Source organism: Rhamphochromis longiceps, linkage group LG20, assembly GCF_057381845.1.
Source record: "Rhamphochromis longiceps isolate RC_006_pf linkage group LG20, R_longiceps_female_GT1.1, whole genome shotgun sequence".
Lineage (NCBI taxonomy): Eukaryota > Metazoa > Chordata > Actinopteri > Cichliformes > Cichlidae > Rhamphochromis > Rhamphochromis longiceps.
The window spans coordinates 32,557,320-32,573,089 of record NC_140576.1 but is presented as its reverse complement, the minus strand read 5'-3'; the positions used below and the strand labels follow the sequence as shown (position 1 = coordinate 32,573,089).

Below are 15,770 nucleotides of genomic sequence, written 5' to 3'. Positions count from 1 at the left end.
AAATATCGTCAGGACAGACATGCAGCAGCACATCTCACTGCACGGTGCAGGGTCAGCTTCAATTTGCCGTGACGGGGGATGAAGACTCGGCAAACGACTGTCCAGCTGAGATGAAGCTTTGTGGGGAGCTGTGTGAAATTTCAGATGACATAGAGAGGCCAGGGCTGTGGACAGCCAAGAAATCCTCTTCAGGCATAAATCCTCCAGACTTGAAATCCAGACCGCTGCTTGGCTAAGCTATAAATTCTTCTTAGTGGACTCTCCATTTAGTTTGAAATTTTAAACATCAAAGCTCTTAATTTGTGCAAAACGGGGGGTTGCAGATTCTAGGGATTTTTTTCCATAACACTTTGGACAAGTAAAAAATGAAACATGACGTAAAAAAACAGAAGCTATTTTCAAGCATTTTAATTTTTTGTAACTTTATACTTCTAATGTATTTTAGAGATAAATATTAAAGTTCCATGTTTCTTAAAACAATTGTAAACTTTAAAGCTTATTTAAAAGAAATCAAAGAGGTTTATGGAGTAAATGACCAGAGAAAAAAAATACTGATAATAACTGATAATAAATAAATAATACTTATATTTTTATACAAAGCTAATAAGGATCAGCAGGTAAGGTGAGTGCATGCAGAAATTAAACCCACATAGGGGTGAACCATAAAATGTATATACTGTGTACATAAATACTGGACTGGCCTCGAAGTCTGAAAAGTGAAGATAATGTGTAAAGTGTCTTAAATCTGCATTCTTTCTCATGGCCAGCAGCTCAAGGCTCCAAAATGGGACTTCACAAACCAAAATGTGATGTCATTGTATAATGAAAACCAGAACTAAACAGCCAGATTTTAGAGAACCGCTTAAAGATACAAGAAGGTATTCAGTGGGAGTCAGCAGAGAGTTAAAAGGAAGGAGAACAGATAAGTGGGAAGACTAGAAACTGAAAGAGGTAAAGACAAGATTTTAAATACACAGGAGGAACTGATAAGGTAACAAGGAACCAGTAAAGGCAGGGCCAACCATCTCTAAGGAGGAAAAAGACAAGGACATGGAGTAAAAGCACCAGACAGAGATGCAGGGGAAATGATAAATGGACACAGACACAAAATTGTTTTTAAAAAATTCACTTAATCGTTTAAATAAACCTATAAGCTAAAATTATTCAAAACAGCATAAAAATACTGACTGCTGACTGCTATTAAATATAGCACATTAGCTGCCTGATTACTATTTGTATACTACATATGGTCTCTAAAATTAAAACCCTGAGTAAACAGAGCTTCAAACGCCTCAGGTTTCTTATAGAAAAGGCTGAGCTGGGTAAATATCAGATAGTAAACCGAGTGCGTATTGCCGCTGATTTCTGTGGTGTTATGTCGAGAGAAGAGGGGGGTTAGAGCATCCTCTGAGAGGCCATGAGATGCTCCATGGCACGAGTTAAATCTGAGCAATCACAGTGCATGGAAAAGAACACTCAGGCAAAGATTGGAGAATTGAAAGCAATCCCTGTCGAAGCACGTGGAAGACACTCCAAGCGTCATATAGTGAGATATAATTACTATAAGAAAGATGCCCCAAAGGGAAATTTGAGAGATGCAGCCTGTATGTTTCCTGTGTTTAGTAATTTTTTTCCCCCCTATGGTCCCTGTGAATCCTTGCAGAGTGCTCGTCAGCATTCCTGGTACATCTCCAGCTTTTTGTATGCTGCTTGTTCCCTGGAAAGCATTTTCATACCATAAAATAAATGAGTTTGACTGTGCCCGGCCGCTTTATCTGCTTCATGATGAGAATCCCAGTGGAAGGCTCCTGGCACCGTGGTCCTTTTCTCATGAGCCTTTTTACAAATGTAAACACTTTACATTGTTTGTTTTGGGTTTTTTTACTATCATCTGTCAGGCTATAATTACTTTTACCACTAGAATGAGTGTAATGTCATAGAAAATTATCCCCGTATGAGTTCACACTACACACATGCACACATTTAAATTCCGTTTACACTACCATGCTTCTCTTATCTGTTGACCCAAAGGAAGACAAATGGAGGTTACTTTAATATTTATGAATCTTGTAGTTTTTGCTTACTGTCCTTAGTCTTTCATTAAAACCAGATTTAGCACCAGGCCTTTTGAAAAATCATGTCCTAACCGACTCTTTCTGTTTCTCTGTGTCCTCTGTCCCCTCTCACCCTTGTGATCACCATCTGTTTATCCATATTGTATGATCCTCTGTTTCTGGCCCCCGTGGCTCATCACCAGACGCTACTTTTGGCCTCCTGCTCGGTGTGTTTGTGGTCTGTGGCCTGGCATTCCTGGGACTTCTTACATTTGTCTCCTGGAAGCTGTGCTGGGTACCTTGGCGGACTAAGGCCCCCTTTCTCAGTCCATCCCTCAGCCCGCCCCTTGGCCCACAGCACTGCCCGCTTCAGCCGCCACTCTTGTTACCCAGCCCCCAGCAGACGCCAGTCACCATGGCAACAGAGAAGGTGAAGGACCCCATGGGCTCGATTGGTTTCCTGGAGGCTGCGGTGAAGATAAGCCATACCTCTCCTGACATCCCCACTGATGTGCAACTCTCCATGAGGGAGCATTTCCTGCGCCGCACACAACGCATGCAAAGGCAAACAACTGAACCAGCTTCCTCCACTCGGTCAGTCACATACATGCATGTGCATGCAAATCTGATGACACATGAGACTGTCTCATGTGGTTATTTATAATATGTGTGCATATGTGGAGGATTATGTGTAAGCTGAATTCAAGACATGGTGTTATCTAACGTGGAATAAAGTGTGTAAACCAGGGGGAAGTCACTGCTACATATAAGGATTAACATTTTCTAAGTAATTTAATAAATTAGTAAATTATAAATAACATTGAAGAATACTAAACTCTGCCTCAGAGGCACCTCTCTCCAGCTTAAAATTACTGTCTATAAGACTTTCTTCAGAAGTATAAATATAACACAGTTTGAAGAGATTACTTGCAGCTTTACAAGCACAATTCCACGTTACCATTTAGTTAACATCAATGATTTATTATAGCTATTATGCATACTAATACATGGCCATGGTATAGTATTGTATGGCCTATTCATGCAAAAAGACAATTATTCACATTGAGAAAGGCTTTTTTTTTTTTTTTTTTTTTTTAAAGGGTCGTTTTACCTCGTTGCTAGGTGGTTGCTAGGCATGCATAATTTTGCTTTCGTGGATATGGATATAAATTAAATTTTATTGTCATGAAATTAAAGTTATAAGATGCTTTCATCGGATGTTATAGGTACATAAATGCTAAAACCAAGTAACTTTTGCCAGTTGATGGGAGATTACTAGGGAACGTACTGACATCAATATATCTGATGTAGATAAGAACCCTCGGGTTACTATAGGCAAAGTAGGTAAAACCCGGGATAAACTTTTCTCATCTTCTAGGTAAACAATTGAAACGATCACCAGTGACAACATAGGATACCAGTGATTGACATGTGGCCTGTTACTAAATACATTAGAGGGTTACCTAGGCAACTGAAACGAGCAGCTGTCAAACTGATGCTTGACAAGTGAATTTCTTCCAGTGTTCATGTAGCTTTCAGGTCAACTTAATGCCAACTCCTGATGGTTTAGGAGGGGTTGGCAGACAAAGAAACCAATAAAAAGACAGACAGGATAATTTTTAAAGGATAAGAATTTATGTTCACACCACTGGGGCTCACTGAGCTGTCACAGTACATTTAACTTTAACTTTTTACACTTCCTGTTCAAATTTTCCCATCAGGTGTCAGGGATAGCTCCATACAACAGAAATACAGGCCTACTTACTGTAGAAATACAGGTCACATCCTTTTTTTTAAGGCAAGAATGAACTTTGATCGACTGCCACTATAGCAGAAGACATAACGTGATACATTTGGTTGTATTGTGCCAACACTAGTTTAGTTCAGAGTCAGATGCCGAACACTCATAGACATCACATTAAAAAGCACGGAGTCTTGTCATTTTTTAAACCTGCATGTTAGTCGGATAGTGTTCACTTTGGGTAGCTCAGAATCTGAAATAAATGCCGTGACACGGTGAGACTGTAACCTTTGAAATTAAGAAAACCAAGGAAATGTCAGAGAAACCATATTCACGTGAAAGACCTTTTCATATGTGCTTGTCCTAGAGAAGGCAAAATTTTAAACTAAAATATTTTTAGTATAAAATATTTAATATTTAATTAACCGTGCCACCGTGCTGCCCTAATATTAATAGGGCAGCACGGTGGCACGGTGGTTAGCACTGTTGCCGCACAGCAAGAAGGTCCTGAGTTCAATTCCACCATCAGGCCGGGGTCTTTCTGTGTGGAGTTTGCATGTTCTCCCCGTGTTTGCGTGGGTTCTCTCCGGGTACTCCGGCTTCCTCCCACGGTCCAAAGACATGCAGCTTGTGGGGATAGGTTAATTGGATAATCCAAATTGCCACTAGGTGTGAATGTGCGAGTGAGTGTGAATGGTTGTCTGTCCCTATGTGTTAGCCCTGCGACAGACTGGCGACCTGTCCAGGGTGTACCCTGCCTCTCGCCCTATGACAGCTGGGATAGGCTCCAGCGCCCCCCGCGACCCTGAAAAGGATAAGCGGAAGCGGATGGATGGATGGATGGATATTTAATATTCTAAACCTGATTTCATAGTTTTAATATCTAAACCTAACTAAACAAAAAAAAAGAGATAGTAATGTCAAAAACAAAAGTAATATCAAATTGTTAAAAAAGCAGTCCTGCAAATGACTAATTACTGTTATTTTTGTCTTCTGGTTGGAGGTGTTGTCACTTTACTATCTGCAGTCCCATCTTCCTTCAGTGTATTTTTGCAGGCTGCCATTTTTCATTACATTGTGAGATGTTAAACTGGTTATTTTTGTATTAACTTACAGGAAGACTTTCCTCACCAAATGTCAGTCTGTGACTAGTTGAAAATGAGAATATGTTATCATTTTACCACAGCTCAAACTACAGCTATTCCTTCCCACTTGTATTATTTTTCTCTTTTCTGTCCTTGTAGGCACAACTCATTCAAAAGACACCTGCCTAGGCAGATGCAGGTAGGCAGTCTAGACCTAGGAAATGACTACATGGTGGACAAGGATGAAAAGCCCACTAGCATCGGACGTATCCAGCCAGAGCTCTACCAACAGAAGGTCCCAGAATCAGAGGACTCATCCAACGACAGCAGCAAAAACTGTGGCAAGATTAACTTCTCCCTCAAGTATGACTATGAAAATGAGTCTCTCCTTGTCAACATCCTCAAGGCAGTAGACCTGCCAGCCAAGGACTTATGTGGCACATCTGACCCTTATGTGAAGGTCTACCTGCTGCCCGACCGCAAGAAGTTCCAGACTCGCGTCCACCGGAAGACACTCAACCCCACATTCAGTGAGAGCTTCCAGTTTCCTGTGCCTTATGATGAGCTGGCCGCTAGAAAGCTCCATATGAGTGTTTTTGACTTTGATCGATTTTCACGGCATGATATGATTGGTGAGGTGGTGATGGAAAACTTGTTTGAGACGTCAGACCTCTCCAGGGAGACAAACATATGGATGGACATCCAGTATGCCACCAGTGTAAGAATCTATTGACTTTTTAAACTTTTCTATTAGAGTCTAAGTCAAATGAGTAATAAGTAAATGAAAGTGATGTGATATTAAAGAGTCTGACAGAGAGATACACATCCTTTAGTTTATTTAAACATTCACTGCCCACTTCATTTGATAAACTTGCTCAGTTGCTTATCAATGCAAATATCTAATCAGTCAATAACAAGTCAGCAAATTAATACATTTATGAATACAGACAAAGGAAGATGACCAAGTTAAAAATGAGCATTAAAACTTGGAAGAAAGATGAGTTTTTAATGTGGTTGTTGGTGCCAGACAGGCTGACTGTTTCACAAAGAATTCAGGCAACTGGTGGTGCAGTGGTATGGGCAATATTTTGGGCTGCTTAGCACCAACTGAGGATTATTTAAATGCTACAGCCTACCTGAGTATCCATTTGGACATGGACATGAAAACCATGATGACAATGTAGGACATACAGGGAGTGCAGAGTTATTAGGCAAGTTGTATTTTTGGGGAATAATGTTATTATTGAACAACAACCATGTTCCCAATGAACCCAAAAAACTCATTAATATCAAAGCTGAATGTTTTTGGAAGTAGTTTTTAGTTTGTTTTTAGTTTTAGCTATTTTAGGGGGATATCTGTGTGTGCAGGTGATTATTACTGTGCATAATTATTAGGCAACTTAACAAAAAACAAATATATACCCATTTCAATTATTTATTTTTACCAGTGAAACCAATATAACATCTCCACATTCACAAATATACATTTCTGACATTCAAAAACAAAACAAAAACAAATCAGCGACCAATATAGCCACCTTTCTTTGCAAGGACACTCAAAAGCCTGCCATCCATGGATTCTGTCAGTGTTTTGATCTGTTCACCATCAACATTGCGTGCAGCAGCAACCACAGCCTCCCAGACACTGTTCAGAGAGGTGTACTGTTTTCCCTCCTTGTAAATCTCACATTTGATGATGGACCACAGGTTCTCAATGGGGTTCAGATCAGGTGAACAAGGTGGCCATGTCATTAGTTTTTCTTCTTTTATACCCTTTCTTGCCAGCCTCGCTGTGGAGTACTTGGACGCGTGTGATGGAGCATTGTCCTGCATGAAAATCATGTTTTTCTTGAAGGATGCAGACTTCTTCCTGTACCACTGCTTGAAGAAGGTGTCTTCCAGAAACTGGCAGTAGGACTGGGAGTTGAGCTTGACTCCATCCTCAACCCGAAAAGGCCCCACAAGCTCATCTTTGATGATACCAGCCCAAACCAGTACTCCACCTCCACCCTGCTGGCGTCTGAGTCGGACTGGAGCTCTCTGCCCTTTACCAATCCAGCCACGGGCCCATCCATCTGGCCCATCAAGACTCACTCTCATTTCATCAGTCCATAAAACCTTAGAAAAACCAGTCTTGAGATATTTCTTGGCCCAGTCTTGACGTTTCAGCTTGTGTGTCTTGTTCAGTGGTGGTCGTCTTTCAGCCTTTCTTACCTTGGCCATGTCTCTGAGTATTGCACACCTTGTGCTTTTGGGCACTCCAGTGATGTTGCAGCTCTGAAATATGGCCAAACTGGTGGCAAGTGGCATCTTGGCAGCTGCACGCTTGACTTTTCTCAGTTCATGGGCAGTTATTTTGCGCCTTGGTTTTTCCACATGCTTCTTGCGACCCTGTTGACTATTTTGAATGAAACGCTTGTTGTTCGATGATCACGCTTCAGAAGCTTTGCAATTTTGAGACTGCTGCATCCCTCTGCAAGATATCTCACTATTTTTGACTTTTCTGAGCCTGTCAAGTCCTTCTTTTGACCCATTTTGCCAAAGGAAAGGACGTTGCCTAATAATTATGCACACCCGATATAGGGTGTTGATGTCATCAGACCACACCCCTTCTCATTACAGAGATGCACATCACCTAATATGCTTAATTGGTAGTTGGCTTTCAAGCCTATACAGCTTGGAGTAAGACAACATGCATGAAGAGGATGATGTGGACAAAATACTCATTTGCCTAATAATTCTGCACTCCCTGTAGTAAATGAGGGCACAGTCTATCTAGTGCAGGGGTGTCCAATTCCAGGCCTCAAGGGCCGGTGTCCTGCAGGTTTTAGATGTGTCCTTGATCCAACACAGATGATTTAAATGGCTAAATTTCCTCCTCAACATGTTTTGAAGTTCTCCAGAGGCCTGGTAATGAACTAATCATTTGATTCAGGTGTGTTGACCCAGGGTGACATCTAAAACCTGCAGGACACCGGCTCTAGAGACCTGGAGTTGGACACTCCTGATCTAGTGGATTCTTCTTAGTAATATTTACATATATATCTCCCTTAGTTCAAATTACTGGCACTGTGGCATTTATAAAGTAAAATATAATACAACTGTGACTAAATCAAATCTTTTTTTAATTTTAAATCTTCATCACAGTTCAATCAAGATGCAAATGTAAGATTGAAAAATGATAGAATTTAAAATGAAGCGCACTACCGGCTTCTGGATGCTCATATTTCACCTCAGTGCTCCATCAAAACAAACGATCTGATTTCCTTGAGAAGCTCTCTGTATTTATGGTCATGCTCCACCATCGCTGGCAAATATGGCTCAGAATGCTTAAAACCTCACTACATTTTAGGCTAATACATAAATTAGCAGCAAGAAATCATTATTCCCCAGCAGATCCTTGAGCTTCAAAGTGAAGAATAAAAATTTATGTAAAGCCATAAAAGAATATTTTTGACTCACTGCACACTCATGCAGGCATTTTTCTATTGACTTTGTTACTTGTTGACAACATCCAGGGGCCATTTTTAGGAACAAATTGTTTGTGTTAGGTGCCTCGGACCCTTCATCATTTTATCACCTCGTCTGAGCCCTCACATCTCTCATAAGCCCCACCCCCACTCTTGTTGGACTTCTTCAGGGGTTGTTCAGTAATCTCAACATTATTGCTTAGAGGGCAGAAAAGCAAGGAGCCTTCTCCTTGGCACACAAACTTTATTGAACCACCAAATGATTTTACGACAAAATCCCTTGCTCGTATTAAATTCCAGATTGGCAACATAAAGAAGGCACAGATGGTGCAAGGATTTAGTTAAAACAGAAAACAAATACAGTATGATGTAGTGTTCGATGTGAGACTGTGTACAACACTCTGCAGCTTAATGAGCGGAAAAGACAGCAGTATTGAGCAGAGTGAGGCACAGCAACAAAAAATAACCAGCAGCTCTTCTCTCTTCACAGATCAATGAGCGATAGTCATCAATAACATCAACCCACAAGCGTGACTTTTATAAAGAATCCAGAGGAGACCAGATACTTAGTCACTTCAGACTATTTCTCATGTGTGTTCAGTGTAGCTATTCTGGGAAGGTCTTTAAAGGGCTGATAAGTAGCATTATTTATTAGCTCTGACTGGGACTGAAAGCCAAATTCGTTGTAATAAAACATCGTTATGGTAGAATATGACAAGAAAGTTGTTTAAATTATTTAGCCTCAATTCAGTTTTATTTTTATATTACCACAACACTGTGCTTTATATAGCAAAGTAATGACTGTACAATATTACAAGAGGGACTCCATTGATCCGAGAATCCCCTGTGAGCTAGCAAATGGCAAAGGTAAGAAGGAAGTCCTCACTTTTAACAGGGAAAGCCCTGAAATAGGCTCAGAGAGAGGCAGCCACATGCCTCAACCCCTAAGAGCTGACCTTTTGGGGTTTGAGGCGAAAGAGAGAAAAGAGGAGAAATGAGAGAACAACAAGACAGCAAGTAAAAGCACAAGACTACACTCACTGGCAACTTAGGCATTTAGGCATGTAGACATATTGAAGTTCACCTGGTGGAACTTTAAATGAAACTTCAGAAGAAAAGAAAGATAATTTTATGGATTTGAATGTGGTGTGGTTGATTGCTGATCTACTGGGATTTTCCACACGGGGTCTACAGACAGTAGTTTGAGAAAGAGAAAATATCTATTGAGCAGCAGTTCTCTGATGCCAGAGGTCAGATGAGAATAGCTAGACTGTGTTGAGCTTATAGGAAGGCAAGACTAACTTAAATAACCACTTGTTAAAACCAAGGTAGGCTGAAGAACACACATCTATGCCATGGAGAATTAAGGCAGTTCTGAAGGCAAAAATCAGTGGGTCCAACTTGTAGTCCATTTTGTATTTCAGTAAAATATAGGGTCAGGTCCTGCTGTTCAGCAGAGCATCAAGAGTGATGATGCATAGTAATTATCGTCAAAGCTGCTTTTGCAGTGACCAGAATCAAGTCATTAGAGCCTCTTATTTTTTTGTTTGGGTTTCTGGCAAAGTGTGAATTACCAAAATTACAGAGGGGATTGCCTAACATATGAAACGAGAAAAGACTGCCATGTAACCCATTTATTTCAACAAAGTAACTGTATTCTAATTATCACCTATTTAAGGGGTAACTGTAACGGAATACAGTTTTTGCATTTTAAATACATAACACCGGGACATGTATTCGGTGTCAGACATGTTTGCATTGCTAAAAAAATTCATTTGGTTTAATCTAGAGGTGGAGCTGAAGGAGGCTGAGCATGATGAACATGGGCATGCACCCTGACTTGTTGTGAATTCTTCAGACAATTCGCATTGCATTTTCCCAGTTTGTGGTTAATAGTTCTCACCGTGGTTTGCTGGTGTCCCACAGCCTTAGAAGTAGCCTTATAAGCCTTTCCTGACTGATAGATGTCAGATACTTTGTTTCTCTGCTGCTTCTTTGGATGATGTGTAGCTTTTTGAGATCTTTAAGACTACATCACTTTGTCAGACAGATTCTATTCAAGTCATTACTTGATTCAATAGATCTGCTAGCAATCAGGCTTGGGTGCAGCTAGTGAAACTCGACTTAGCTTTTTTTTTATGTGGTTAATCACTAAAAACTGGATTTTCTATTTACTCGGGTTATCTTTGTCTAATATTAAAACATATTTGATAATCTGAAGCATTTAAGTGTCACAAATGTGCAAATAAATAAGAAAACACTCAATACCTTTTAACAGTTCTGTACCTAGAAGCTCAATCTGATATTTTTGTACCAGGGAGCTGGCGTGTTGAGTCTGACTGAAGTGGATATTTGGTTTCTGATATGCTCATCTGGGTGATCTATAAAAGTTGAGTTCTCCATTACACGTGTCAAAACAACTTTAACCGAGTGCTCTAGTTTAACATCTTATCATTTGCCAATTAGCACCAAGTCTCAGAGTGCAGTCTCATAGACCAAAGCACTGACCGAAAATGAAAAGTTCAGTAATCACCGGGATCATTCTAGGCCTTCAAATCAGTGGTGATTTCCCTTCTTTTCATCCGGCCATCATGAGGCTTTTCGCTTTGAGCAAAACATCTAAACAGTTTTTTGATTGATCGCATGAAAAAAACTTTAAGGCTATCCATCCAATTGTTCTTTAGAGAATTTAATGTGCACTAAAGAGACACTTGGACTTAAAGTGCCAAAACACGCCTGAGAAATTATTAATGCAGTGCAGATGTTACTGACTGGCACCAAAACAGCCTGCATTTCTACAAGAACAATCAAAGTGTCACTTTATGCTTTTACAACGTCTGACACTTCTGCTGTGCTCTCACATTATGGCTCAACCTTCACACCCTTCAAACAAAATCCCTCACATTGGCAGCGCAGAAAGCCAAATCTCAGCTGTATGTCTGAGGAGACGTTAAGACTGCAGCGCTCAGACAGACGTGTTGGGATTTGCCAATCAGTGCTGTTCTCACTGAGCTCATTCAGGGTGATTAGGGGTCTGTTTAACCTTAATACTCTTTTGGCTAATAACACATTGGACAGATAACAGGACACTCATTCTTCTTGAGACTATTAGCTCAGCAGGGACTCAACGCAGGACTGTCAGCTGTGCTTAGAAAGTTTTCGACTATGAGAGCTCTTATTGGTGCAAACCTGTTTTTAAGACTGATTCACACTTTGATTGCGTGTGTAATTGGGTTACATTTCATTGGAACCCTAATATGTGAATTGGATGTACTCTGTTTTAATTTATTGCCATTGGCAATGATCTGGAAACATCTAAATTCTGACAGCGGTGAAAGATTCAATTCTCTTTGGCAAAGTAAATACTCGTCTTCTGTTGCCGTTGATACCAGACAACAACAACTCTGATGATGGATGTCTATGGAGGGGAATGATGGTGATCAGGTCACAAATATGATCCAAAACGTAAACTATACATTCATTAAAAACATACAGATGCATGAGACGTTGCTACTTCCTACATCAGTGCAAGAGTAAGATCGTCTGTGGCTGCTCCTCCAAATATGGTCGCATGTGTCTGTAACTTCATTTAGCTGTTTATCTTGTTGTCACATTTTGGGACTCTTTGCAACATATTTAGCCTGTTACCACATGTATTAAATAGGTGGCTTCTAACAATACTTTTGTGATGGGGCGTGGTCTGAGGCGTGGCTGCGAGGGTGGCGGACACTCCTGGACGGCATCCGCAATCACGCCTCGCCGGCTTTAAAGTCTATATTGGGTCTTGAGTTTGTGTTGTTGTTCATGTGTGTGTTTGGTTGCGAGCTGAAAAGCTGCAGCCGTGTTTGTAACAGCAACCATAAATAAAAGAAGTATGCTGAAAAGCATGGAAACTTTGTCGGGTCTGTCGTGCCCAATCCTGGGTTTTGGCACCACTGTAATAAATCCACGACAGACCCGACCAAGTTTCTATGTCCAGGTGCGTCCGCCTCCCTTGCAGCCACGCTGCAGACCACGCCCCACCATAACTTTATTTAAAGATATAACACATTTTTGGGCCAGCTTGAAAGAAAGGCACATGCAAAATGTAAAAGTGAGATCAGAGGTCAAATGTGACCATACACCAGTATCTTTTTCTAAATAGGCAGTAACATTTTAAGCATTGTTTCAAAGATGAAGGAGATTTTTTTAGGAAATCGTATTTGACATTTAGGAAGAGGTCAAAGGTCCAAGGTAATGTTATATATCATCCTCTATGCCTATATGTCGTCAATACAAACAACGGCATATAGGCATATATGCCTATATGCCTATATATGCATATATAGGCATATATGCCTTAATTAAAGCATAATTATGCTTTAATTATAAATTATGCTTTATAATTAGCTGAAACTGATGAAATGTTGTGGTGCACTTAGAGAAGACTGACGAAGAGAACAAGAAATTTGTTCAAACACAAGTCTTGATTTTAAATATTTCTTTTTGATATATTTAAGGTCCATTGAAGCAAACAAAAAAAAAACATTTGCAAAAAGTGCAAACATTTCAGTCTGTGTTGTGCTTTCCTCAGTGTAAAATGAGCCATGCACCATTAGTCACCCCATATGTGGCTCACTCTACGGGTGACATTGTTAATAACTTGGGCTTTGATTGGACACAGATGAATCCAACTACCAGCTGGTAAGGTCATACCAAACACATTAGAGTAATATAATTCTGAAACATTAGCACTTTCTGGTGCACATAATAAAACACTGGAAATGAGATCTACATGTACAGATAAACAGAAAGCGGGTCAAATCTAATCTGTTTAACTAATTTTATAGAAAAATGCACTTGACTCTCAAATTAATTTGTCTCCTTGTGAACCTGTGGCATTGCCTCAATGTTGGGTGGAGTCCCACTCTTTACTCCAAAAATAAAAGAGTCAAGAATCTCTTTGCACATGTCAGATACAGTAAATATGTACTGGATTTTTCTATAATTGTACAGATGTAAACATTTCAAAATGATGAACGTCGTGCAAGTCGTGCAAAATACAGAAGACATGTTTTCTGCTTTCTGGGTTTTCATTCACTGAATAATTCACAACTGTTTTTCTCATAATCGTTTGCAAATGCAAAGTCAGAAACTGATCAAAGGCTTTTTGAAGTTCCACTAACATCTCCTTTAGAGATGTCTGGCATTAAACTTAATGCAGGGTGGACCCTTTTGGCCTTGAATAACTGCTTGAGTAGTGTAAAATGTATGTAGAGGAATATAGAACCATGGCAAGCGATTAAATATTGACACGGATTGCAATTAGACTTCAAGGTGGCTGTAGAGTCTAAGTAAGCTCTTTTATAATGTAACAATCAATTAAGAAATGTATAGTATTATGTATCTGTCTAGAAATTATTAGCTTCTTCCATCATGCAAATTAATCTTTAAGGTTCCTTGCTAGTGCTTACAGTTCCCTTTTGGGCAGTGCCGTCTTTGTTTCAAATCCAACTGCAGTTTCATATCCTCACATCTCTCTGCTACCTCAGTCTAACAAAGAAATCTCATCTTAAAGACAGAGGAACTCTAAAGAAAATGCAGGCAGCCCTCCAAACTGCAGTGTACTTTATGATAAAAGTATATGCTGCATTAAACCTGAAATGGATGGTGCAGAGATCCAAGAACAGGAGCACAATGCAGCTGCTTTTTGGTACCAATAAGGGGAAATATTGCATTATTTTGCATCAAATTGACTCTTTAATGCATCTTTGTGTGTAATCTGTGCTCTAAATAGATAGCTAGTCTCAGCTGTGAGACTAATCGGGGCATCAGATATCTTCAGAATCTTCAGAACAGATAACCCAGTAGTGCATTATGCAGTCCTAGCTTCACTCAGTCTAAGTGCTGTAGTGGTTACAAAGAGCCGACTTTAAACAAAATATAAGCATTGATCCCAGAAACAAACCTTCAGTAAGAGACAATACACTTATTGTACATCACTTCTCCCTGAATCGAAGCACCGGGCTGAATGTCAACGTGAAACTAAAAGAGATTCTTTTTTTTTCATCTGTGCTCGTGTTTGTTTTCCCGCAGGAAAGTGTCGACCTTGGAGAGATCATGTTTTCACTATGCTACCTGCCCACTGCAGGCAGACTCACACTTACTGTCATCAAGTGCAGGAACCTAAAGGCCATGGACATCACTGGATACTCAGGTGTGTTGTGTTGTGCCTGCACTTTCAGCTGCACTGACTCAAAATGAATGGTGCTCCTTTGAGAATCCAATTGTGAGCATGTCAAATTAAATAAACAAAGGAAAGCTCTCTCCCTAATGCTGCGTTCTGTTTATATCAGCAAATATTAATAAGCAGCACTTGCAATATTAAGACAATGTCAGCAAATAGTTTCAGGCGGTGTGTTTATTTTAATGTCCCGCTGTTCCACTTTTTCTATTAAACATTTTCCCTACGATACTGATACCACTTATGAAACGTGACATTTATTACACGTTAAATGCCAGGCTTTAGGTGTAATTCGGAGTGAAAGAGGTAATTTTATTCCAGTTTTAAATGACATTTAAATTTTTTTTATGTTATTCACAATTTTAATCCTTGGAGTTTTCGTGGATTTAGCTGACTGCCATTATCTCGATTTACTGAACCGTGCCTTTAAGTATATCGGGCTGTATGCTCTGGCTTTTTTAAGGTGGCTTACATCTGATTAGTGTAGTATAATAACTCATGCAAAGTGATTTATTACTAACAGATGAAAATTGAAATCAGCATTCAGGAGACTCTCTCAGTCATGCTTTTTAGCAGTTTTCTATGGCCTCTCCTTGTCTTTGGTTAGATAAGACATTCACTCATCTACGTTTATGCACATTACTGATTCCTGGTTCCCCCAGTGTTGCTTTCATGTTAACACTATTAACACTGTATTCATTGGACTTCTTTGAAGATGTTTTGGCAGTCAAAGTAACCACAGAAGCTTTGTTGTTTTTAAAATTTGCCAGAGGCTTTCGTGATAATTGCTGCTCTGGCTGCTCCTGAAAGAGACGTACAACTTGGAAGTTGTCCAAACGTAATGATATTCAACTATAAAGACACATTTTCTGCCCTTGTTTATCCTGTTTTCCTCTCACCTATCAGATCCCTACGTGAAAGTGTCGCTCATCTGTGATGGGAGACGTTTGAAAAAGAAGAAGACGAGCATTAAAAAGAACACCCTGAATCCCACCTACAACGAGGCCATCATCTTTGACATCCCACCGGACAGTATGGACCACGTCAGCCTGCACATCTCCGTCATGGACTATGATTTGTACGTATATACTTGAGTTGCTCATTCAGTAATAGTGAAAAAATGTTTCGGCTTTTTGTCTGATACATTTTTATCCATTTGCCTTTTCATTGAACATATGAAGCTCCCACAGCAGTCAT

At 39.9% G+C, this 15,770-nt stretch overlaps 1 protein-coding gene across 1 annotated transcript in view; it reads left to right on the top strand.

The window, feature by feature from the left end:
* The window catches only part of syt6a (synaptotagmin VIa), a 50,830-nt gene that overhangs the window by 22,553 nt on the left and 12,507 nt on the right, over positions 1–15,770 (top strand). The window contains exons 2-5 of the mRNA XM_085394344.1: positions 2,258–2,648; positions 5,040–5,598; positions 14,426–14,546; positions 15,480–15,651. Coding sequence (XP_085250470.1) covers positions 2,470–2,648; positions 5,040–5,598; positions 14,426–14,546; positions 15,480–15,651 — 1,031 coding nt within the window. The 5' untranslated portion in view covers positions 2,258–2,469. The remainder of the gene's footprint in view (positions 1–2,257; positions 2,649–5,039; positions 5,599–14,425; positions 14,547–15,479; positions 15,652–15,770) is intronic.